This window comes from Mixophyes fleayi, chromosome 2 (genome assembly GCF_038048845.1).
Source record: "Mixophyes fleayi isolate aMixFle1 chromosome 2, aMixFle1.hap1, whole genome shotgun sequence".
Lineage (NCBI taxonomy): Eukaryota > Metazoa > Chordata > Amphibia > Anura > Limnodynastidae > Mixophyes > Mixophyes fleayi.
The window spans coordinates 375,138,825-375,166,116 of NC_134403.1; the positions used below are offsets into that span (position 1 = coordinate 375,138,825).

The 27,292-nt window shown below is 40.6% G+C and overlaps 1 protein-coding gene across 1 annotated transcript; it reads left to right on the forward strand.

Moving 5' to 3' along the window:
- The first annotated feature begins 455 nt into the window (after positions 1-455).
- Positions 456-21,503, forward strand: LOC142140557 (uncharacterized). The gene is made up of 5 exons (XM_075198268.1): positions 456-731; positions 5,625-5,924; positions 9,006-9,263; positions 16,120-16,241; positions 19,472-21,503. The coding sequence occupies exons 1-5, from the start codon at positions 578-580 to the stop codon at positions 19,487-19,489; spliced, it is 852 nt and encodes a 283-aa protein (XP_075054369.1). The 5' UTR covers positions 456-577; the 3' UTR covers positions 19,490-21,503.
- Positions 21,504-27,292: the final 5,789 nt, after the last annotated feature.

The window sequence follows — 27,292 nt, forward strand, 5'->3', positions numbered from 1 at the left end:
AATATATCTTTACATCGCAGTGCTACTTCCCCAGCTGCATTCTTTGCAAATCATTGAAAATACCCACAGACTGATGAGCTGATATAAGGGAGAGAGACGATATTGCACCTGCCTGCTCTGTACTATTCACAGAGATATAACATAGGCCAGGAAAGATCTTCTTTTCCTAGCGATAGCACAAAACTTTGAAGAATTGAACAGAGTGAAGCTAAAAATGTATCATGTTTTCTTGTGTGAACATTATTATGGAACTGAATTGGTCCTATGGTGTCTCTTATATTAATATAACGTATACAACAAATCATATTGTTACCTTCTTAGTTTGTGGCTGAGCACTGACCAAGATAAAGGAAGTTATAATGTTTCCATTTTTAAACATCCTGTTCTCATTTCTAACATTTACAAACCTGAAACATGAATTTAGGATTATCCTGACTTATTAATGTTTGACCCAAAAATAATGTATTCAATATGTATTAATGTGGCTTTGGAAGTCTGGTCCCAATAGGGAGTGATTTCCAATATAAGAACTGAAAGATCTGTGTGAAATGAAACAACAAGTTGTGTATCTGACATTATGGGCAGTGACTCGAGGCTGAAACTGAGGTGGAATTTCCTGTCCTGTCTCAAGTACAGAACATTTACCACCCTGCGCTGTGTAATATCAGACACCCTGCAATCCTCTGGTGACAGCATGGCTCATGTCATTGTCCTGCTGGGGATCATCACAGGTACCGTACAGAGCCACATGTGTAATATGTAGTAATAATGGGACACGGGTCTATCCATAGATTTGGGAAATTGACACATGAGCATAGTATCAATGTACATCACACAGATACTGGACCTGCTTCATGTCCCTTTGTATGACGCATGTTGTGTGCAATAGGTCTGTGCATGCTCAGAAACGCACAATACGACAATGAACACAACTGCCTACGACACTGAGGTCGTTCCGAGGTTGTTCTGATGCAGATGTGACCGGTACAAGTCCTGGGTATCTAGTACTATGGTTATTTTAGCCGTATCATTTGAACCAGCTACAGGGCAGGTGTAAGTTACGGCTGATGGTGATGACTAAGACCACATAGGGGTTTATTTACTAAACTGCGGGATTGAAAAAGTGGAGATGTTGCCTAAAGCAACCAATCAGATTCTAGCTGTCATTTTGTAGAATGTACTAAATAAATGACAGCTAGAATCTGATCGGTTGCTATAGGCAACATCTCCACTTTGTCAAACCTGCAGTTTACTAAATATACCCCTTAATCTTTGTATTAAAAACTACACATATGTGTGGTGCTAGTAGAGAACATGTGTCTGCAAGGAAGATAGACTATAAAAACGCATTGTATGGACAGTACACATTAAGAACATTCTGATTTATGCATTTGATGTAAAAAAATATTGTAAGCGCATAATTTATATGACTATAGTATTGTGAGATGTTCATTTACTTTCTAAAATATTTTTATTTGCGTTCTGATGGGACTTTATATTGCTTATATGACTGTGCGTATCCTGCAGTCTGTTCTGTGTGTCTACATACAGCAGGTACCGTACACCCAGAGCGTTCTTACACCCAGATTCTAATGGATTTATATCGAGATCTGCTCCAATTTAAATAGAGGCGGAAGTATGCTCATGATTTCTACTCATTTTTTGGATATGAATCAGACCCACTGTATTTACTGAACACAAAGTCTAATATACAGTGTCCTCGATCAATATGTACTAATTAATCATATAAATTGTGAAATAATTTACATTGCATTAAAATGATCAAATTCTCCATTAGCTAAAATAGCTGCCAAAATAAATGTGTTCATTTATGTAATTGTCTTTAATAATTACTCCAAAATTGTTCTGGTGAAGGCTACATGTTTCTCTTAGATCCTATTTGTTTTGTTTTTTACGTTTTTACTATTGTAGCAACGTTTTGTGTTATTTAAATAACATTGTGCGCTCGTATATTCACAACATACAGAAACAAATCACAACTTTCACAGTAACCCGACATACAGTAGTCAGAAAATGTGTCAGAGCATTAGGATTATCTGTGTTTCTGTGATCTGATCTTTATGTAAGCTCAATAATAATAATGTGTCCAGTTAGACAAATCACACACAAACATTGCACCTTTTTTATGCCTTTACTAAAAACATTGATCCAACAGTCACTGGTCTTGGTGAAAATACATTCCAAATGAAACTCAGAAGAGCAAATCGTGGAGGATGGACCTCATCACCAGGTCTCCCACAATATGGTGCCATGGGCCTCTGTCTGCATTAAATATTTATTGCTGTCTTATCACATCAACACCTGTACAGTTGTTAGGGGAGCTTTATACATTGAATGAATCCCTTGTACTCGTTCACAATCTAAATCTAAAAATATGTGGAGCTCTTAACAAAGATAACAAATGCACCCTATATTAAAAACAATCACTGAGTCACTAAAACTAAATTTGGAGATATGTGAGATAAAAAGAAAGAAGATCTCGCTGTGCAACCCCAATCCTGTTAACCGGCAGCCCCCAAATAGGGTCCAAATAGACAGGACAGGCCTTATTCTCACTGCTAGCAACGCTACTGGCCGCTCCTATTCATTTCATTTATAGTTTTTATTTAATATTTATAAGTATTGGAATTTAATTGTACCTAGTTAATTTACATAACTGATGCATTTTATATGTAACTGGCATTGTGCTCTCTGCCTGATTAAACAGTGTGAAATATTGAGTCTAGATAGCGGCACAATAATACTGCCACTTATTGTTAATAAACATACATAATATAATATCTCTGTGGGGTGGAATGGAGTCATAGCGTCAGGCCCAGGATTTGCCCCCATGCGCTGGACAATGTGATAATTGGTGGAGACCTACCGGAAAGGATCCATGGCAATTTTCAGGAATTTAGCAATGTGCCTTTCTGAAGGTAGAATTACCTACTGTACTGTCCCAAGCCCCCTACTCAAAGGCATAACTACCACACTAACTGGGGGTACAGCTGGGTGGCCTGAAGCTGGGGGGCCACCTCTTTCAAAGCCCCCATATGCATATGTAGATTGTTCACCCTTGGGCAGTACATGGTGGCTCTTAAAACAATCACAGGACCCACAAGTGTCTAGTTAGACCCCTATCACTACTTATTATGCACTAAAATTGTGCTGACATCTTTCATTCAGTAAGTTTTCCTTATTTCCAGCACATTTATATCTCATATACATAATGAGGGTAAGGTCCACTACAATTATACCTAATGTGTTTATTATGTGAGATATTACACTGGTGGTTGGTTGACGTGCTCTCATACATGCACCTACTCTCGCTTAGGGTTCTCCAGGCTAGCTCAGTATTTCATGTATTCCCAGGCACTGTGGGTTAACGTGGAGTAAGAGCCCTCGCACATCTAAGCTTAGATACCCGGCTGTTTATTATCAGAGGTGTAATGGTGCAGGATATATCTCAGATGTTATAATAAATCAGATCATCTCTTATAAAGCTTATTGTTTCATTGATCTTCTCTGGCACACACAATGCCCACAAGACCATTAGGCCTCTGATACCCAATTCTATTACAGTTAGAGGTCTGGTAGCTATTGAGTTGTAGAACTGCAGGGAACACACCAGTGTTACATTAGTTAAGTAACTTATTTCATGGCCTACTGTTAGACTGTGTGACAATCTCTGCAGGACGAAGTTAAGAGGTTTAGAGTTACACTGGAAACCTAATGGTATAAAGACACAATCTCCTGGAGCCATGTTTGGAGCAGTGTTTTGCATCCTGGCACCTGGGTCATTGCACTCTTATGGCTGGATAAATATGTTTACAGTCTGCTTTATTGAATAGGACTGTCAGATACTCTCCGGAGTTGCCAGTCTGGTGATAGAAGCCCCCTCATTCCTCCCTTATGTGTGGGTTACTAAACAATCCAGGAGCAGTGTTGTTCTGGTACCAGTGGTCACATGACTGCATTATCAGTGCAGCAATGGGGGTTCAAAAAAGACAAATGTTGTGATAGGACAGGGAGAGCAGAGCCTCCCTGCTGGTGAACCTGCTGTTGATATTGTGCTGATTTGGACATTTGGCTTGTGGCTTGTATTGCTCTTTTGACTGCTGCCTGTACTGACCTCTGCTTTGTGTCCTGGAATAGTTTCATGACTGCTGCCTACTCTGACCCCAGGCTTGTACCTGGTCTGCTGCCAGCAATATTCCTGAGTTAGCTCACGGCACTCCCTTGTCTGCACCTAAGAACTATTATTCCAGCTGGGTCACCGGTATTGGAATGGATCTTCCTATCTGCTTAGATATCTCCTGGCACTCCTCCTATTAGTGATACTTCTTTACTATACACAACACAGAACCAAACTTAGATAAGTCCCTAAAACTTTGAGTTTAGTCCTGGTGGCATCCAAGTACCAGTAAGCATATAGCGCTCTAAGGGAACGGTGACTGCTGTAGGTGAGGACCTCATCAGGACTGTTCTAGGAACTCATTCTGTGTCTGGTGTCTGCCTATCAAGGACTGAATAGGTGGAATTATCCTGTACAGCGACTGGTTTGATAGCTGTAACATGGTCCAACTTCTTGCAGGAGGAAAGCAGCTGGGACCCCTTATTTGCTCCATAGGGAGGAGCCAGAGCCAGCAGAGTTCTGGGTCAGATTATGTTTCATGGAGAGGGAGGACATTATGGTAGAGACAATAGAGAGTCAGTCTGTGATGTTAGTCTGAATAGTCGAATAGAGTCCATTAGAGATGTAGAGTTAGGTGTCTTCAGTATTGAGATGGTCCAAAATAACAAATCTGCTAGTTGTGATTCCAGATGTACATAAAAGCAATGCTCTTATAGACAAACGGTGGTCTTAGCACTTGTTCAGTTGGCATAAATACACCTTCATCTAAGGTTGCCCACTCCCATTTTTCTATGTATGTAAAGTTCAGTAGACAGAGTAATCAGTGCATGTGAATAACAAAAGTCCATTACCATCATCTTATCTACAATGACGGCACTCCACATGTATAGTGAAGAGAATTGGTCATACCACTGATCCCTGGGATAAACCAGACTATTGTTTTATCAAATAGCGAATAAGAAATAATTTAAGTGTCTTCGATAATCTAACCCAGGTCCAACCGTATCATCCAGCTTGGTGTCAATATGACCATCCCAGACCCGTCTACTGCAGAGGTTCGGAATCATTATTCTGAACAGTGCTCTCTTCTTTGGGATTATTTTAATGTTTTTTTATTTTCTTTATTTTAATGTGACCTAAGGATACTTCTTAGATGGCAGATTCTATCGCAACTCCTCTCCCAGACCACCATATATACCTTTCGAAGACCAGCCAGGTTGTTACAAGATGGTACTGGGAGGTCAAATTTGATTTCTTGTTTTCCAATACAAAATATAAATATAGAAATAAGCAGATTACAGCTGAGATATAGGAGCTTATATTTCATTATACGATAACTGGAAAGCAGAACACAGTTCAATCGTATCAATCAGACAAACGTTAACCAATAATATACTGCAGATAGCGTGGAAGATGTTACATATGTTTTTCTTTTTCTCTCTGTGATTTAGGCCTTTGTATATAACTGGGAAATATATCTCCACAGGTGCAGTTACAGTTACCATAGTCCAATATCCTCCAATCCTGCTCCTGTCAGCCGGTCAGGACGCTCGGATGTCCTGTAATATTAAAGGTTCTGAGAACGTCCAGATTGAGTATTACTACTGGCATGTGACTAGATCTCAACAATCCACTTTGCTGGAAAACAATTCAAGGGTTGGTCTCACATCCAACTCCCTTGTCATCTCCTCGGTTACCCCCAGAGACACTGGGCTGTACGTCTGCCAATTACTGAACTATAAACTAGATGTCTTCTATGGACCTGGGACAAATCTTCTAATCACAGGTGAGGTAAAGTCTGTCCAAGAACATTACTGACATTAAGGGAAAGATAATATCACATTCAGAGTCACTTTTAGATTAACCTGTTGACCCGATACATTCAGCATTCGTATCAAAATATATATTAAATATTACAATAGTACAAACAGTTACATTCATGATATGATACATTTATTTGAAATTACTATTTAATATTTTAACTTTAACCCAAGAGTTGTCAAGGAATTGGGAGACTGGGCCTGGTAAAGGGGGTGGGGGTGATAGATTACTGAGAAGTTGTGGAGAACAGCAGAAATCTAGACACAGACACATTTTTGTACACATTTGCAGAATGGAAATGTGTATATTTACATCACAAAAAATCAATTTATATCCAACTATAGATGAAGACCCTCATCTGCACCCTACACAGACTGATTATGTAAGGATTGCAGAGAAAAGCTGCCAGTGACTGAAATCATCCACCCTATAACCGTATGCTACAAAGAATAGCGATAAAATTCTTAAACAAACAATCAATGCATATAGAATATCATACCGTAAAATTAACATTAATAGCACAATTAATTGCTGACTAGGAACTGATACTGAGATTGAGATGCTACAATCAGATAATTACTAGTGAATGAAAGAGACGATGAAGACATTAATTAATTTCTTCAACCCACTTGTATAGGAAGAGATAGCTAAAAGGAACTCCTGTATAACTCTAAAAGTACTAGAACCCTTAGTACAAATCTGTAACAAACACATAGTTAGAAAAAAAAACATATTAAACACTAGAGGCCTGAGTCATCTTGCATTTTAATAAATCACACGTAACTTGCACTTTCGCCTCCTTACAACTGAAGAGGGTTAACAGGGAAGAGAAATAACATGCAAACGCAGGCCGAGCGCAGTGAGGGCGCGTTCACACGACTGCGGCTCATGCAGACCTGCACAAATACAGATATACTTCTGTTAGGAAGTGCATCAAGTAATTACTGCTGATTATGACTTTGCTGAACACCAGACCCAGGTGCTGCTGATGCCGAGCCGGACGATAAGACTGTTGATATTGGAGCAAAAATTCTCTTTTTGTGTGCATTTATTTTGGAGTAATTTACACTTATTTTGCAGCCTTCGCTGTATCAGCCCCTGATCTTAGTTCACATTGGTAATCATTGACTATGTGTCATGGAAAACAACTTGTGCTCAACTGATGATTTTACGCTTTGAATTTCTAGTTATTTAAGAAAGTTTGAGTTGACTTTTATTTGACTTTAAAATATTTGTATCACACAGATATATGTTTTATTATAGCAATAACATGAAAAATGTTTTATTCTTATATCATACGCACTTTGTATACAAATTGTATTGTATCGTAGATGCTGTCGTATGGATTAGTCTTTAGCAAAGATGTGTATTACGCAGAGTGTAACACTACACCTAGGTAGACAACTGCCCACCTTCTCTGTAACAATCTCCCTTGTTGTATCAAGCTATCCCCTAGCAAATCTTCAAACACTCCCTTAAATACCACCTGTTCATCAAAGCCTACCAGTCCACTATCTAACCTTTCCCGCCTCCTTATCTCACCTCTTCATGGGCCTTTACCCAAACACTCTTATTCCTCCTCTCCTCTTTGTGCCACCCACTCTTATTTCTATCCCTCAGATCTGAGTTCTAGTTCCCTTACACTGACTATGTGTTTGTCTGCCCCTTCCCTTTAGACTGTAAGCTCTCGCAAGCAGGGTCCTTTTATGTCATATCCCCCTGCTCTTGTTACCTTTGCCTTTTGCACACCATCTTCATTTTGCACCTCCACCCTGGCTCCATGCCCTTGGTCTCCACATCTCCCTTATTTTCGTACCTCAATCACTGCCTCTTATCCTGTGAGTTGTGCCCATGCTCCTGGGCACAGCTTTATCTTACTCTGGTTTATTTCCCCAGCTCTCCTTCCCTTTCTGGTTTTATAGTGTTTTCGGATACCCTAGTACCTTATTGTCCTTTGTGGTTGTTCATAGCTGTATTGTGATTATTGGATTATTGTATTGTCCTGTAATGCTATGTAATGCTTTGTTCTATGACCTCTGGTTCTACGGACTCTTTGTGGCATCCTATAATTAATGCCTCATATTAAAAGAGGCTAGCATTTGCATGCATCAATTGCACATATGCATCAGTCATCATCGATGACTTCTTCAAAGGGCTATACGATAATGACTGAACTGAATTGATCCAGACAAGCCTTTGTCATTCAGCCAATTGCAAGCTAACTGCATGGTAAAAATGTTTGTGATTGGCTAAGTGGCAAAGGCTTTTCTGGCTTCATTCATTTCAATCTAATCTATAACAATACTAATATAATACAATAGGTATGGAGAATGCATCCTACGCATAACATAATGCCACACTTTAGTAGGTTACATAAAACTTGTCAGGTTTCATTCTCTACTATGTCATTTAGCATTGTGGTTCTGTAAGGAGCAGTTGCTTTCATCTCTTATGGTTTTTATTTTATTCCCTTTGGATTATGCCATGGATGAAGTCTTTCTAAGGACTGCATTGCAAATTACATTTCTTTTGGACTTGGCAGTTTAATAAAATGGCAAACAAGGGTTTATGAAAAATATTTTTAAATATGTTTTGTATTTTTTTTTCTATGCTGTAATACTATGGAAACATCGGTTCCAGCAGGTCCTGCTTGTTGGGCATGCTGCTGCTTACAGTTCCACAAATACCAGTATGTTCAATGAGACAATTGCTGCCCAGACTCGCTGGGTTTTGCAGTTTCATAACAGTATGTCATATTTTTTTTGACTAACAAGTAGTACCCCAGTGCTAACCAGCACAGATGTGCCCTAAGGGGGCCTGCGTATTTTTGCACACTTTATTTTTTCAAAAAACTTTCACGCTGATCTGGCTGAAGCTGGATTCTTGTCCTCTATTCTCTATCTATCTCTTATCAGCTATCCTCTCAGATAAATGTCTCTTATCTCTAAGCTTGTGATCATCACTCACCTCCACAGCAATGGTTCTCCCTGGAACCTCTATCGAACATGTTGATTATTGCTGCATTAATTAATGAATTATTTCTTAGCAACCCCTGTAATGAGCCTGAGAGTGGACACTGAGAAGAATCTCCTGATCTGTGAGGCTGAGAGATTTTACCCACATGAGCTGGAAATTTCCTGGAATAACTCTACAGATGGTTACCAGGTTCTACAGACCCTGACTGAGAACGAGGATGGTACCTACACCAAGAGGTCCATCCTGAAGGTCACAGAGGAGCTGCTGGGGCAGAAAATGACATGTCACCTATGGCACATCACACGCAATGTGACCCTGCACCACTATGGTGAGTGATGGGAAGGGGTACAGACAAAATAAATGAGATGACTAAAACTTTACACTCCCTGAAAAAATGCAAGTGACTCTTTTTTATTGTATTGGAGTCATTGCCAGTTTAAGTAAAGTCTAATATCTTTCTATAAGTTGCACAAACATTTAATTAAACGTTGAAAAAATATATCATATAGGGTACATATAGGGTAAGATGTACACCCACCAAATGTAAGAAAGGGTCCCCAGAAGATTTCAGAAATGCAGTTGTCATCACCAGCAATAACATTAATAGAACAGGCTACACATTATTCCTATTATTATTATTATTATTATTATATCATTTATATGTGCCGCAGATTCCGTAGCCCGGATACAGAAGCAAATAACAAATAGATGAGGTAATACACAGATGAGTGTGAGTAATGCTATAGGGACTCACACAGATTGTAGCAAAATACATGACAGAATGTACAAGGGAGTGAGACAGGAAACAGACGTGGGACAATAGGTAGAGAGGACCCTGCCCATGAGAGCTTACATTCTAGATGGAGGAGTGTTGAGAGACAGTAGGACCAACTGGAATAAAATGGAGATAGCAGGCGAAGGAAGAGGAGGTGATGGAGAGAATGGTTAGGAGGTGGTAGGATGGGTGAACTTGAAAGGTGAATTTTGAGTGATGGTTTGAAGGCCTGAAGGTTGAGGAAGAGTCGAGTGAGGCCGGGCAGGGAGTTCCAAAGAATGGGGGAAGCATAGCAGAAGTCTTGGAGGCAACAATGGGAGGAGGTAATGAGAGGTGAATTGATATGGAAGTCAGAGACGGAGAGAAGGGGTCGGGTCAATGAAGGGACTTATGCAGAAAAGTAGCAGAAGAGGAGTGATGGGAGGGGAAGATAAGGCAAACCGCAGCATTCTGTATGAATTGTAGGTCAGAAAAGTGGCAGGAAGGCCAGTGAGAAGGAGGTTCCAAAAGTCGAGACGAGAAATGACGAGGGAATGAACCAGGATTTTGGTTGCTCCCTTAGGGAGGAAGGGACTGATTTTCATGATGTTACGGAGGAGGAAGTGGCAGGATTTCGTGAGGGACTGAATATGAAGGGTAAAGCTGAGGGCAGAGTGACTCTAAGCCAGCGGGTTTGGGTGACAGAAGATGATGAGCTCGGATTTGGGGATATTGAGTTTGAGGAAGCGCTGTGACATCCAGGTAGTTACAGCCGAGGGACAGCTGGATACCTCGGTTAGGAAGGCGGGAGAGAGGTCAGGGTAGGAAAGATAGATTTGCGTGTCATCAGCATAGAGGTAGTATTGGAAGCCAAATGATTTAAAAAGTTCACTGAAAGAGGTAATATAGAGAAAGAAGAGCCGAGGGCCAAGGACAGAGCCTTAGGGGACTCCAATAGAAAGAGGAAGAGGGGGAGGTTTAGTCAGAAACAGAGACATTAAAAGAAAGAGATAGGAGACAAACCAGGAGAGAGCTGTTTATTACGAAGACCTAGGGAGCGAAGGGGGTGGAGAAGAGAATGATCAACGTGTCAAAAGCAGCAGAGAGGTCGAGGAGTAGAGAAGGGAAAAGTGACCTTTGGATTTAGCTGAGAGTAAGTCGTTTACTACTTTATCGAGGGCAGTTTCAGTTGAATGAAGGATAGAATGAAAGAGAGGAGAGAAAGGGAGTCAGAAGATTGAAGACAAGTCGTTCGAAAATTTTAGAAGCAAGATACTTATAATAGAGCTTATATGTATTTTCTTTTGAAGAAGTTGAATCAAATTTTGTTTGAGTCATCCAGTTCCATTGCCACCCACATCTCCTTCTCCTATTTGTCCTTATGCAGTTTTTTGTTGTTGTATGGAAAATGGTATTAGACATCTGTACACAGTGGAGAAAGGTTTCTTGGAGTTCTAATGAAAAAGCCACAGAGATTCCAGGGTTGTCCAGAATCAGCTTTGAAGTTTTGAGATATAGTTAACAAAGGTGATAAGATAAATGAATAAAATCTTTGGAAGATCTGCATAGAAATATGAGTCCATAAATCTACTGGTCCATAAAGACAGGATGAAGTGCTACTTCTGGTAAAGGTCTCTTACCCTAAAAGTCTAATTTCACAGCTAAAAATTATCTGTCTCCAGTCATTTATTGTGCTGTGAAAGAACTGCCCCACTCCTATTGGGTGGTAATTTACTCTAGATAGAAAGGTAAAATAGTATTAGGATGTTTGACCACAGAAGCTGTTTCAGGAACTGAAAGGTGAACATGACTTCTCTGGCTAGACTCATGAATGCACCCACATTTTGGTGATGGCAATAATGAAAGAATATATTTTAATGTATGGGTCATAATAGCAGGAAATTTTGTATATTCTGAATCAAAGCGTTGTGACCAATTTAATCTCTAAGGGGCGGATTAATGTTAATTTCTTCAACAGGATAGGTCATTCATACTATCAATCATATTAATTGCACGACAACGGACCTTTACCTCTGTGTTTACATGCTGGAGTCTGGAGATTTGATCTACCAATATGAGCTCTAAGGGGCGGATTAATGTTAATTTCTTCAACAGGATAGGTTATTCATACCATCAATCATATGAATTGCACGATAACGGACCTTTACCAATCGGAACGCGACACGTCAGATGAGGGGGCGTGTTTTACTGCTTATATACCCTCTTTCTTTCTCATTTTTGGTTGCCTTGAAAAAGCGAATAGCGAAATGTGCGTTGGCGTTTTGCCTCGCTACTGCATATTTTCACTCCTTGTTATTAGTAAACTCAATTAGTTATCATAGGTAGCGCTGTATGAATGGGCTGAATATATCAGTGGGCATGTGGGAGATCGTTTAACTGTATGATCGAGATCTAGCAGCAGCTAAGAGTATGAGATTAGGTGTTATAAAACAAATTTCACCATATTATTATAGATAGCACTCAATCCTCATTTAGCTGAATATTTCAGTGTGTATGTGTGATCATTTAACACGGAGGATTTAGACTCTATAGCAGATATAAACACTTTTATTAGGTGTCCCACTAATACAGCCATAGACAGCGCTTAATTTCTATTGAGTTTGATACAGTAGAATGCAAGTGTGAGACTGGACAACGATAGGACAGAGATAATGCAGTTCTAATTAACATATTAGGTATGCTACATACGCAATACGTAGCAACTATATAGGATTACCTTGATAGGCTTATTTATATGATTGTCAATTACCAATGTTAAGAAAACTAATGAACTGCAGTAGTCAGTCTAGGTGGTACTAACTATAAAAGATCATACCACTAATCTCATCAGTGTCATTTTGAGCAAGTCACTCTCATAGTGGAGTGATACATAAAAACATATGTAGTCAAGCATGAACAATTGATATAATAATTATTGCAATATATCAAGTAGCGGGGCATAGCAAATATTTTTGCTATTTTAATTCACTTTTGTTTCACTTTATTTGTTTTATATTTCGCTATTACATTTAGAGGGATTATTCTCTTTTTTAAAAGTATAATTAATAAAGATTTATATTTTATATATAATAAAGATCGCTGAGTGCCTCTGCAAGCACATTTTCTCTCTTTCCTTAACTCTGACAATAGAATTTTTGTGCGTGAGTGCACCAACCAGTATTAATAAGTTATACGTGATCAACAATTGTGTACTATCTGGTTATCATAGTAGCGATCACCTGGTGCAGTGGTATCTTCTCTATTGAGGATAGAAAGTGAGTCAGAAGATTGAAGACAAGTCGTTCGAAAATTTTAGAAGCAAGATACTTATAATAGAGCTTATATGTAGTTTCTTTTGAAGAAGTTGAATCAAATTTTGTTTGAGTCATCCAGTTCCATTGCCACCCACATCTCCTTCTCCTATTTGTCCTTATGCAGTTTTTTGTTGTTGTATGGAAAATGGTATTAGACATCTGTACATAGTGGAGAAAGGTTTCTTGGAGTTCTAATGAAAAAGCCACAGAGATTCCAGGATTGTCCAGAATCAGCTTTGAAGTTTTGAGATATAGTTAGCAAAGGTGATAAGATAAATTAATAAAATCTTTGGAAGATCTGCATAGAAATATGAGTCCATAAATCTACTGGTCCATAAAGACAGGATGAAGTGCTACTTCTGGTAAAGGTCTCTTACCCTAAAAGTCTAATTTCACAGCTAAAAATTATCTGTCTCCAGTCATTTATTGTGCTGTGAAAGAACTGCCCCACTCCTATTGGGTGGTAATTTACTCTAGATAGAAAGGTAAAATAGTAGAAAAAAATGTAGGGCAGGAAGATGGTTTATAGTGTGGTAAATTTAGGACTTAGGATAGAAGCTCCTTAGGTTTATAAGTGGTAGATATAGAGAACAGAATGCTTAAGAGATAGTGAGCTGTACAGCGATAGTACCAATATGTGCAGCTGTAGAGGGGGGTGAATAGCAAAGTCATTAAGGTCTGTTCTCAATAGTTGGAGGGTCTGCGCATGCTCGTTAGAGCTACTATCAGTGTTGGCTTTAAATTGTAGCAGTTAATATTATTATTATTATCGTAGATTTGTAAGGCGCCACAGTGCTCTGCAGCACCGTACAGTAGGGAAGACAGGACATACATAAAACAGGACATACGTAAAACAAGAACAGACAAAGCAGACAAAATGAATGGAGACATGAAAACAGAGGGTATGAAGGGACCTGCTCATTAGAGAGCTTACATACTAAAGGGAAGAGGGCACAGCTGAAACAAGAGGAGCGAGTGTGGCTCAGAGTAGAGATTGGGAAAGTTGTGAGGGAGCATTAGTATGAATATTGTTATCGAGAATAAGGTCACTTCTAAAAGAGATGGGTTTTCAAAGAGCATCTAAAGATTTGAAGGCTGTGGGAAAGTTTGATTGAGCGTTGTAGGGAATTCCATAAGTGGGGAGCAGCACGGGAGAAGTCTTGTAGGCGGGAGTGAGAGGTGGTTACCAGAGACGAGACAATGCATAAGTCAGAGAGAGGGTGGGAGATAGAGTATTTTGACATGAGATTTGAGATCATCATCATCACCATTTATTTATATAGCGCCACTAATCCCGCAGCGCTGTACAGTGAACTCACTCACATCAGTCCCTGCCCCATTGGAGCTTACAGTCTAAATTCCCTAATATAGACACACACTCACAGAGACAGACAGGATGACAGACAGACAGACACTAGGGTCAATTTTTGATAGCAGCCAATTAACCTACCAGTATGTTTTTGGAATGTGGGAGGAAACCGGAGCACCCGGAGGAAACCCACGCAAGCACAGGGAGAACATAAAAACTCCACACAGATAAGGCCATGGTCGGGAATCAAACTCATGACCCCAGTGCTGTAAAGCAGAAGTGCTAACCACTAGGCCAGGGAGCCAGTGTAGGGATTTGCAAAGTGGTGCAGCAGATGTGGAGCGGTGAGAGGAAGATCAGTCTTGCAGCAGTATTTAGGATGGATTGAAGTGTGGATATATCAGTGTCAGGAATGCCAGATAGCAGGAGGTTGCAATAGTCAAGACAGGAGATGATGAGAGAATGGATAAAAGGGCATATTCTGGCAATGTTTTTAAGGTGGAGTCGACAGGACTGGGAGAGAGTCTTGATATGAGATATAAAGCAGAGGACGGAGTCAAGTGTGACACCAAGATAGTGGGCTTGGGAGACTGAGAAACTTGTGGTGTTATTGACAGTGAGGAAGATTTGAGGGCAGGTGGTGACTCTGGCAGGAGAGAAGACAATAAGTTGGCTACACAAGATAGTAGAGAAGGAGGGAGGTCAGGGGAAGAGATATAGATTTGGGTACCATCAGTGTAGTGGTGGTATTGGGAGCAGAATGAGCGAATTAGTGCCCCAAGAGAAGAGGTGTACAATGAAAAAAGTAAAGGGCCAAGAACAGAGCCTTCTGGGACCCCAACACATAGTGGGAGTGAAGTGGAGGATGTGCCAGAGGTAGAAACACTATAGGAGCTGTTTGATAGATAGGAAGTGAACCAGGAAAGGACTGTTTCATGAAGGCCAATAGAGTGAAGGGGGTGTAGGAGAAGAGGGTGATCATCAGTATCAAAAGCAGCAGAGAGGTCCAGGAGAATGAGTATGGAGAAATGACCCTTTGACTTTGCAGTAAGTAGATCATTGATCACTTTTGTGAGAGCAGTTTTGGGGGTAGAAGCCTGATTGTAGAGAGTTGAGAATGGAATGAGAGGAGAGAAAGTGAGACAGGTGGTTGGGCACTAATTGCTCAAGTAGTTTGGAGGCAAAGGGGAGGAGAGAAATAGGGCGGTAGTTGGAGAGAGAGGCTGGATCGAGAGATAGTTTATAGCAGTTCTATGTCTGCTCCATCCCAGCAAGTGGGAAGGCAGCAGTTCTTTTGGAAATAGAGTAGGTTAATTTAAGATTATGTCTCTCTCCAATGTATTGGAGGCAGTGGTTATAAAGTAGATGTGTCCAACACGTTTCGCCCGCGAGCGGGCTTCCTCAGGGTTGTGGTGATGGTCATAATGACTTGACATGAGACATAAAGTAGAGAGGTCCCTGCCCATGAAAGCTTACAGTCTGGATGGGGATAGAGAGAGCAGTATGGAGAGACATGGAAAACAGTCAGCAGTCACATGGTATAGGAAAGTGACTGTCAAAATAAAAGTTTACGGCATTAACCTCTTAACTTCCCCACACGCAACCAATTTTTATCAACAACGTGGATTAAAAAGCATTAATGTTACAGAACTTTAATTTAAATGAGTAAATAATATATTATGACATTGACAATTGTTTTATTTGGTTAACCTTTTATTACACAACATATTTTACCAAAATGTACCGACTGTTTCATGGGACTTATTCCACCATGTTGTACTAGTGATCATCCCTGATTCACCCACAGACCCCAGGCTCATCCTGTATCAGCAGCTGTTTCCTGTGCGGATACTTCTGGTCGTTATATTAATATTGAGCTTTGTGTCCTGCAGAGTGTATCTCAGAGTGTATCATCACCTACAGCTAAAGGTAAGTTATTCTCACACTTGGGGGTAAATGTATGAAGCTCCGGGTTCTTCAGCACCCGTGAGTTCGGCGTCTTCAGCGCTTAAATTTAAAGTGGCGCTGCCTTGTAAAGAGAAGTTTCCCTTTACAAGGCAGCGCCACTTTAAATTTAAGCGCTGAAGACGCCGAACTCGCGGGTGTTGACGATCCCGGAGCTTCATACATTTACCCCCTTATGTGTTATTATGTTTGTGTGGGAAATTAGCTTTGTAATTATTTTGTACTCATCAAACCAGGGAACATCCCCCTCATCCTCTGATGTCTGTGGCTAACTTCACATTCTGAGGTAATTAAACCTGACATTTACAGCAATGCCTTCAAGCCACTCTCAATGGGGACACAATTCAATTTCTTCCCAAGTTACCAGATGATCGTTCCAAACATCTGCTACATTTTGGGAGGGGTACAAATGTTTGCACCTTCTGATGTCAGAGGGCGGGGAGGAGGGAAGAATTGGGATGATCTTAGCTAAATGCAGATTGGTTGTAGTCATGCTAATTTACACCCACATATAAAAGTGAGGTTTCATTAAGGGTCTACGAATCTTAAACTGGCAGACGTGCGTCCATGGGTGTACTGGGGCCGCAGAAAGCCATGGTTCAGTAAGCGTGTGAGTTGCAAGTGGTGCAGGGCTCAGCTGCACATGGGTGTTCCACTGCTTGTGTTACAGAGGGAGCCACTTATTCTGCTCTGGAGAACTGAGCTCTAGATGAGCATAAGGGAGAGCACAGAGTATCTGCGTCTCTGGACTTCGGGACCCCTTTCCTTGCATCATTTATGATTATCATTATTATGTTTATTTACCTAGCACCTACACACACACTTACATTAACCTACCAGACTTTGCACTGTGGTTGAAAACTGGAGCACCCAGAGGAAACCAACATGAACACGCAGAGAACATACAAGCTCCACACAGAGGGGGCATTGGTGGTAATATAACTGTGAGGAAGCAATGCTGACCGCTGTGCCAAACATCTAAATTACTGTAGTCCAAATCAGTACTGATGTGCATGGAGGCAGCTGGGGACGGGGAATGTGGGACAAGTTATGAAGCTTTAGATCAAGTTACTGAGATCAGTAGAACCATTTGAACATCTCTCTTACTTATTTAGATAAAATCAAAGTTGGCCTTACTGTCTATTTTGTTGACAGTTTTCATGCCCACAACCATTTTGGACTAGGCTGGATTCTTATGCAGACTGTCTTTGGTGCAGTGAGCCCCACCTCTGTATAAGCAGTGGCTCAAAGTCATTTAACTATTAAGACATGAGTTACTTTGCCCATTTTGGTGCCAGTTGTCATGGCCACAACCACTTTGGGTTAGGCTGGGTTCAGCTGAAGTCTGCGCAGGTCAACTCCACCCATATATAAGCAGTGGAATAAAGTTAGTTCCCATTTAAAGTTATTTGCCAATTATCCTTTACTTATTTGGGAATAGGAAATTGTTTGAATAAAAAACCAACTTCAGCCTCATAGCACCTGTGGAAGATACAAAGTAACCCTACAAGACATTTAAGGAGACAAAACTGGGGATAGCAAGCACGATGCAGAGAAAAGATAAGGCACATGCACAGCTGCCAAGTCTTCCTAATTTCCAGGGACAGACAAATGTTTTAAAGACCATGGTCAATGGTCAATGTTTTAACCTGACCAACTGCCCACTGCAAATTCTTTTATTGTGTATATAATACACAAGTTACCATCTGTTCCTATTCTCTGAGTTCTGCAAGTTAATATTTATTAAAAAAAATCCTTTACAAGAAAAGATAGATTATAAATGTTCAGTGAAGCTGTCATGCTGGACATTGTAGTGCACCAAGACTCACTTGAATCACACAGTGTGTAATATACTTTCTACCAGTAAAGTGTTCCTGGAAATTACTGTCAAGTGACAGCTGGCACTTTGTGTGGGGTTCAATGGAGAAAACATTACGGGCATTTAATAGGTTTTACACTTTGGGGTAGTATATAGTTTTGGTAGAGGTCCCTTAATTTGCACCTCCTTTCTTGCCTTCTCACAGTGGTTGGTGAAGATTATGTCTATGTCAGTGAATATCCTAAGGACATGGGTGATTAAAATCTGTTGCACCAACATTTTTTTGAATGATGATCCTGATTGGTCAAAAACAAGTAGCCAATCAAATACGCTATGAACACACCTAGTCTATGCATAACAAAATTATGTAAAGGTTTCTAAATAGTATAAAATGTGCACAATTGGTGTGACCACTGTACACCCAGGTTCAGCTACTAAAGAAAGGAATTGTCAAAACTTGATCAAACTTTACAAAGTGTGTCTGTCACCTACGCATTGTGAAGGCATTTATTTTGTGGGCTGAACCTATAATCAGACTATCAATTCATTAGGAACAATGATGAAAAATTAAATTGGTAGTCTGATTACTGTCCTATCCCCCCAAAAATGGGCACCTGCCCTGGAGGTCATTTTCCGAGCACAAAGTTTGCAAATGCAGAGGGGAGGAGGTGGGTGGAGTAACGGTGTCCCTAGCACAGTACAGAGTATACTCACCATTGTGCCATGGTTTGCAGAACATGTCAGGGTGTTACTTGCAGTGCACAGCAATTCCCTCTTCTGCACTAGCTCAGAGGATGGTGCAGGAGGGTAATGGCTGAAGGGATTTGCCATGCTAATTTTGGGCTATGCTACTTATGGTGTTTTGGCTCTTGCTGTAGTCTTTGACGTTCTTCCTGTAAGATTTCCCATGCATATATTAAAAACACCCTCTCAATAGACAAATCCTTATTAGTTGCTTTAATTACACTGATATATGTTTGGTGAGGAAGATAGCTTCTTATTGTGTAGATACATACCACCAACACTAAGGGGCGTATTCATTTGTATACTTTTTCCGCCGCGGGAAAAAGTAAACAGGTTATTATGGTAATTCTACTCAGATTATAGTTCGCAGCTCCCTGAGCCGCGAGCTGAAATCCAGCGAGAAAACTACCGTAATAATGGTATGTACACGCACTATTACCGTAATGACAGTAATAGTGCGCGCGCCGCAAGATTTTTGGCGTTTTCGCCAACAATTGAATTTGCCCCTAAGAATCAAAGAACTATTGGAGATTTGTGAATGTATATTGAGCAATATAAGTTACTTTTATATAACTTACTATCAAAAACATAGAGAAATGGTAACTTCAATTTTACCTATCTGTTCTTCCAGGCTTCAGGAAAGCAGTAAATCTGAGAGGACATGAGACAATCAGCGTCTGCAGTGTTATCAGTGGTCGGTGTCTCCTCCGCGCCCAGTCCGAGGCCCTGGAGCATTCAGTATTTATGCTATATTGTGATTAATGTTACCAGAGACTTGTCATTCCCAAATGAACCAACAGTCATCTCTGGAAAACATTAAACCATGACCTGTTCTGTTCCTGCACCCATCTCACACACCGACCTAAACAAGTAGAAACCTCACACCCACAAACCATCATCCCATGTCTATGTGCTCACCCTGCTCCTTATTATGGCTTCCGGCAACATCTCACACAACCTCATGCAATCCTTGCGATCAGCTCATGCTGATCTATCCACCCCACAACTTATCATTCATCTTGTACCTTGAATTCCACTAACCTTATCCACCACTCTCCACTACCCTCACTCCACTTTTCCTGTGTGCACTGGAATGTAAGATCTGTTTGCAATGTCTCACATCTATCCATGAACTATTTATTTTAAAATCCCTCAACCTCCTTGCCATTACAGAAACCTGGCTCACCTCCTCTGCTACTGTATCCCCTGCAGCTCTCTCCTGTGGGGGACTCTCCCTCAATCACGTTCCTAGACCAGAAGACAAAGTGGCAGGGTAGGTAGGCTACTCTCTCTATGCTTTACCTTCTGAGCCATACCCCTATAACTCTCCCTCTCCTTCTCTTTCTTTAAAGTCCATACCATCTCCCACTTCTATCTGCTCCTCCTTCATGTTGCTGTCATTTATCACCCCCTGATCTTGTCTACCTATTCCTAGACAACTTCACCATCTAGCTCATAAATTTACTTTTAAGTAAACTACCTACTCTCATTTTTACTCTCATATTTCATCCCCCACACACTGTGATGGAGATTCCCTTGACCTCATGTTCTCCTGCCTCTGCTCCATCTCTTGGTTCTCCAACTCAGCCTTTCCGATCTCCATCCACTACCTCCTTTCCTTCAGCCTCACTTTACGTCTTGCACCTCTCTTGTTCCCAAATCCTCATGCACACAGCACCTACGTGCTCTTGATTCCATCCATGTCTCATCTTCACTACAACTACTCCTCTCTCCTATAATTACCCTGCACTGATCTGGCTGCCTCTTTCTACACCAGCACACTCATCTCAGTCCCAGGCAGGGCAGCTCCAGCCAACACACAGTTGCCATTGTTCCAAACCTCAACTGTAACACAACAAATAGGTTACTTGTAACAGTGCTGGAGATAATCTCAATCCAAAACCAACTTCTTTCACAACAAATTCACCATCTTATAACACTTCTTCCATTACACTTATTAAGCAAACTAACCTCACTTCAATATCCATCCTGTCTGTTTGTAATAAATTATTGTTTTAGTAGCAATTTTCACATGTGTTATGTAATAAGATGTAATTCTATGTATCATTAAATTTCTAAAATACTCTATTAAAGTTTTCAATATACTTTTAGTGAATAAGAAACGAGTGTGTGTGGAAGCAATGAAAGAACCACGGAGTGTATCTCAGAGAGCAGTGGGCGCTATCAGATATGTCCTGGGGCACATTATGGACTATTTCCAATGTGTTTCAGATAATACACTTTTATAGCTTAATGTTATAGCTCTATGTTAATTTAATTGTTAATAAATGTTCTATTGTTTAGCTTATAACAGTGTCATAATGTGAGCCAGCTCGAGGCTCTCCTAAATGTACAGGAATTTTGTTCTGTGTATGATGTATATGTCATATGCATCTGTAATACATTATAATACAATATTACAGTATGTATGTATAGACAACTGTTATGTTCTGCTTATGGTGCTTTCAACGTGCTGTAGCTGATAATTAAATTGAATGGAGGCACAGTAAGGCCTCATGGAGCTAAGGGGTACTAAGTACTACATGTTGGGATTATGACATAATTTTACGTTAATAAAATAAAAATATTTAAATTATTTCTCAGGTATAACTTGTTTTAACACATGAATTCACTGACTGCAAGTAACAAATGGGTTAACCTAACTATGCTGAAAATATGTTACATTGTTACTCTCCAGTCTCCAGTAGCAGTGTTCTTATCACTCTCCAGTCTCCAGTGCCATTGCTCACTGCCATTGCTTATACAGAAACAGGGGTAGCAGTGTTCTTGTCACTCTCCAGTCTCCAGTGACATTGCTTATACAGAAACAGGGGTAGCAGTGTTCTTGTCACTCTCCAGTCTCCAGTGACATTGCTCAGTGCCATTGCTCACAGAGAAACAGGGGTAGCAGTGTTCTTGTCACTCTCCAGTCTCCAGTGACATTGCTCAGTGCCGTTGCTCATACAGAAACAGGAGGGGTAGCAGTGTCCTTGTCACTTGACAAAAATTGACTAAAAATGGTTGGAAATTAATGTTATTGAGGTTAATAATAATGTAGGAACAAAAAAAGAGCCAAATTATGTAATTTTAGGAAAAAAAATAGGGATTCTAGAAACAAAATAGGGATCCAAAACCAAAACCAAAACACATGAGGGTGGTTTTGGGAAAGCCAAAACCAAAACACGAAGTAAATCCAGATCCACAACCAAAACCAAAACACGGAGGTCAGTGAACATCTCTAATTTTTACATTTAGCTAGACTGAATATCTCCCCAGTAGCCGGGAAGATCAGCTCAAAGACCCTTATGACAGCTTATGATTTCATGGGCGGAGCGGGAAGGGGACTATAGTAAGAACGTGCCAAACTCAAGCGCATGCAGCAGCGTCCGATTCAAGCTCTGGGCATCTCTCAGGTACATGATTTTTAGTTGTATCACTTGCACCAGCTACAGGTCAGGTGTAAGTGCTGATTACTAGTGATGACGGCTGTGTATACAGCTACAGGTCAGGTGTAAGTGCTGATTACTAGTGATGACGGCTGTATATACAGCTACAGGTCAGGTGTAAGTGCTGATTACTAGTGATGACGGCTGTGTATACAGCTACAGGTCAGGTGTAAGTGCTGATTACTAGTGATGACGACTGTGTATACAGCTACAGGTCAGGTGTAAGTGCTGATTACTGGTGATGACGGCTGTGTATACAGCTACAGGTCAGGTGTAGGTGCTGATTACTAGTGATGGCGGCTGTGTATACAGCTACAGGTCAGGTGTAAGTGCTGATTACTGGTGATGACGGCTGTGTATACAGCTACAGGTCAGGTGTAGGTGCTGATTACTAGTGATGACGGCTGTGTATACAGCTACAGGTCAGGTGTAAGCGCTGATTACTAGTGATGGCGGCTGTGTATACAGCTACAGGTCAGGTGTAAGTGCTGATTACTAGTGATGACGGCTGTGTATACAGCTACAGGTCAGGTGTAAGTGCTGATTACTAGTGATGACGGCTGTATATACAGCTACAGGTCAGGTGTAAGTGCTGATTACTAGTGATGACGGCTGTGTATACAGCTACAGGTCAGGTGTAAGTGCTGATTACTAGTGATGGCGGCTGTGTATACAGCTACAGGTCAGGTGTAAGTGCTGATTACTAGTGATGACGGCTGTATATACAGCTACAGGTCAGGTGTAAGTGCTGATTACTAGTGATGACGGCTGTATATACAGCTACAGGTCAGGTGTAAGTGCTGATTACTAGTGATGACGGCTGTGTATACAGCTACAGGTCAGGTGTAAGTGCTGATTACTAGTGATGACGGCTGTGTATACAGCTACAGGTCAGGTGTAAGTGCTGATTACTAGTGATGACGGCTGTATATACAGCTACAGGTCAGGTGTAAGTGCTGATTACTAGTGATGACGGCTGTGTATACAGCTACAGGTCAGGTGTAAGTGCTGATTACTAGTGATGACGGCTGTGTATACAGCTACAGGTCTGGTGTAAGTGCTGATTACTAGTGATGACGGCTGTGTATACAGCTACAGGTCAGGTGTAAGTGCTGATTACTAGTGATGACGGCTGTGTATACAGCTACAGGTCAGGTGTAAGTGCTGATTACTAGTGATGACGGCTGTGTATACAGCTACAGGTCAGGTGTAAGTGCTGATTACTGGTGATGACGGCTGTGTATACAGCTACAGGTCAGGTGTAAGTGCTGATTACTAGTGATGACGGCTGTGTATACAGCTACAGGTCAGGTGTAAGTGCTGATTACTGGTGATGACGGCTGTGTATACAGCTACAGGTCAGGTGTAAGTGCTGATTACTAGTGATGACAGCTGTGTATACAGCTACAGGTCTGGTGTAAGTGCTGATTACTAGTGATGACGGCTGTGTATACAGCTACAGGTCAGGTGTAAGCGCTGATTACTGGTGATGACGGCTGTGTATACAGCTACAGGTCAGGTGTAAGTGCTGATTACTAGTGATGACGGCTGTGTATACAGCTACAGGTCAGGTGTAAGTGCTGATTACTAGTGATGACGGCTGTGTATACAGCTACAGGTCGGGTGTAGGTGCTGAGTGATAGTGATGACGGCTGTGTATGCAGCTACAGGTCAGGTGTAAGTGCTGATTACTAGTGATGACGGCTGTGTATACAGCTACAGGTCAGGTGTAAGTGCTGATTACTAGTGATGACGGCTGTGTATACAGCTACAGGTCAGGTGTAAGTGCTGATTACTAGTGATGACGGCTGTGTATACAGCTACAGGTCAGGTGTAAGTGCTGAGTGACAGTGATGACGGCTGTGTATACAGCTACAGGTCAGGTGTAAGTGCTGATTACTAGTGATGACGGCTGTGTATACAGCTAGAACATGTGTTTGTAATCAGGAGCAATTGTAACAATGTATTTTATGTACAGTAGACATTAATAACTTCATAAATGTATTTCCTGGTAACACAAAGAAGGAAAAATAAAATATTTTTTTAATGTTTTTCCATTAATGACTTTCATATTAATAGGTGACATAATTTGATATTTTTTTCTGTGTATTCTGCTAGGACTATATTCCACATATGTATTTTATATATCCTGCAGTATATTGTCTATCAGAGCAGAATGTACCAAGACCCGTATTCAACAACAGATGATTCTTTATATCCGTTGAATATGGATCTACGTATGCCCGAATTACATGCATTTAAAAAAAAAAACCACAATGGGCCTGATTCATTAAGGAAAGTAAGTATAAAAAAGGAGTACATTTATCTCCTGGACAAACCATGTTACAATCTTATGTGCAAATTAGTTTATTATTTTGCACGTAAGATAAATACTGGCTGTTTTTTCATGTAGCACACAAATACTTGATAGTTTTATTTTTAAACTAAAATGTAAGGTTTATCGAGGACATGCCCTACCCCAGCTATATATCTGTCCCCATATTTTAAATGTACTCCCCCTCCAATGTAACATGGTTTTGGGAAGGTGCAAATTTACCAATTTTTTTTGCTTTCCTTTCCTTAATGAATCAGGCCCAATACATTCATTTCTCGCGCCTTCATGAATCAGGCCCAGCGTGGTTATTTTCAGTTCTTGTGCCTGATTCATTAAGGAAAGGAAAGCAAAAAAAAACATTTTTGTAAGGTGCCTGGAAAATGTTGCCTGTGCAATGCTCATTGGAGCAATACATGAGTTTTAGTATCTTCATCCTGCAATTCTTAATTCCTGGCATCCTCTTCCCAGTGTGAAATCCTGAGTTCCTGGCAACATTTTCCAAGTGTGCAATTGTGAGGTCCTGAACACCTGCTGTCCATATGCCAAAGCTGCCAGTTAATAAACCTGCCACATTAATGTCAGAATCTGCCTGCGCTTCTACTGTAGCTGCCTCGGCATGCTGCTTCTCTTCACAGATCCTGTCTTTGGACTATTCTGGACTTGTTACTTTGAATTAGAGATGGGCGGGCTCGGTTCCCCGAGATCCGAATCCATCCGAATTTCGCCTATCCGAGTACCGAGCCGAGCACGCTCGGTACTCTCCCGCCCATTCTGAATCGAAATTGAGGCAAAAAGTCATTGTGACGTATTCGTATTTCTGAGCTCGGTTCTCGCGAGATTTGAAAAGCATAAATACCTCCACAGCAATCCATCGCCATTTGACAGAGGGAGAGAGCAGGGTTAGGTCACACTGGCTATATCAGCGCAGGGACAGAGCAGAAATTGGACACATTATTGTTTCTATTCTATTCAATTCTACTATTAATACCAATTGGATTTGCAATTGTTAGAGCAGTAATAGAGGAGGCTTTTTTTTTTCACTTTTTTGCACTCCAAGTGCTTTTGGGGTGTCCCATATTCCCCAGTGTTTTTCAGTAATTTTTCTGGCTGTCAAAAGTCATATTTGTCAGCAGTATCTAAAACAATATTTTGCCTTACAAATGATTTGGGGTGTCCAATATTCCCCAGTGTTTTACACTAATTTTTCTGGCTGTCAAAAAAAAGTCATATTTGTCAGCAGTATCTATCTAATACAAATTTTGGCACTACAAGTGATTTGGGCTCATTAAAATGGATTCAAAGCAGTCCATATATGAGCAGAATCAGCAACCAGGTTCTGTCACCAGTCCTGATGGTTGTGTTCCCAGTACGTCATCTTTCTGGGAAAGGCGATGTAAAAGTACATAGTTTTTTTAAATCAGGGAAAAAAACACACACCAAAAAAAAATGTAGCGCATTGAACCGAAAAAGAAGTGTAATTGAGGAAAAGTTAACTGCCGATACAAAAAAAATTGCCAACATGCCATTCTACACACACAGTGACAAAGAAAGAATGAGGCCTTCGCCTTTCTCTATTACAGCCAGATCTAAAAATATTACTGCGCCTTCTTCTTGTAAGGCCACTCGTGAGCAAGCAAGACCAAGTAATTTGGAGTCTAAAAGTGGTGCACAACTACTGTTACGCGGGAAAGCCGAGCTGCAAGAAAACAGTAAGGCATTAGAGGATAATGTATGCTCTGAATCAGAAATTACACCAATCCCTGTGGAGAGTCCATCCACCAGTGGTATGTGTAATTGTGACCATTCTGTTAGTGACAGTGTACCCATAAAGAAGGGTCCTTTCAGCAGTTCTGCTGATGTGTGCCTGAACAACCCGGGTGTAGCCGATGATACACAAATTGAGGATGCCACTTTGGAATTAGAAGAGTATGAGGGGGAGATTTGTGTAGGCGACGAGGGTGCTAATGATGATGTTGATGATTATGATGCAGACATACCAAATTGCCTTTCTCAATTTCTATTTATATTCTAGATTATATAACGGCCCAATAGTTTTCTATTTTACTCCTAGTGGAGAGGAGATCTGATGCAGACAGATACCAAACTGCCTTTGTCCATTTCTTTTTATATTCTAATTCTACAGTCTATGCAGGCTGCTTTTTTTCTATTCAACTACAAGTGGAGGGCGGGGGGGGGGGGTTCATAGACAGCCACCAAACTTTCTTGGTCCATTTATTTTTTATATTGTTCAGTCTATGCAGGCTGTTTTTTTTCTATTCAACTACAAGTAGAGGGGGCGGGGGCTATAGAGACAGAAACCAAACTGCCTTTGTCCATTTCTTTAGATATTTAACTATAAGTGTAGGCTGTAATATACACCCAAAGACGATGGCTGCATTGCCAATAGGCTAAGATGGAGAGAAAGACAATCAGGTTCGTGTGCAGAATTAAGGACGGCCTACCAGGGATTAAACTGTTTTCTTCCTAATTTATTAGCTTTAGAATTACCTTACTTATCCAAGAAACAGGTGGAGCACTAAATTTGGTTATTTTATGCCCAAAACTATTGATTTTTAAACAAAATAGCAAACCAAACAAAACCAAAACCAAAACACGCAATGGCGGTTTGGCAAAACCAAAACACGACGGTAATCCAGATCCAAAACCAAAA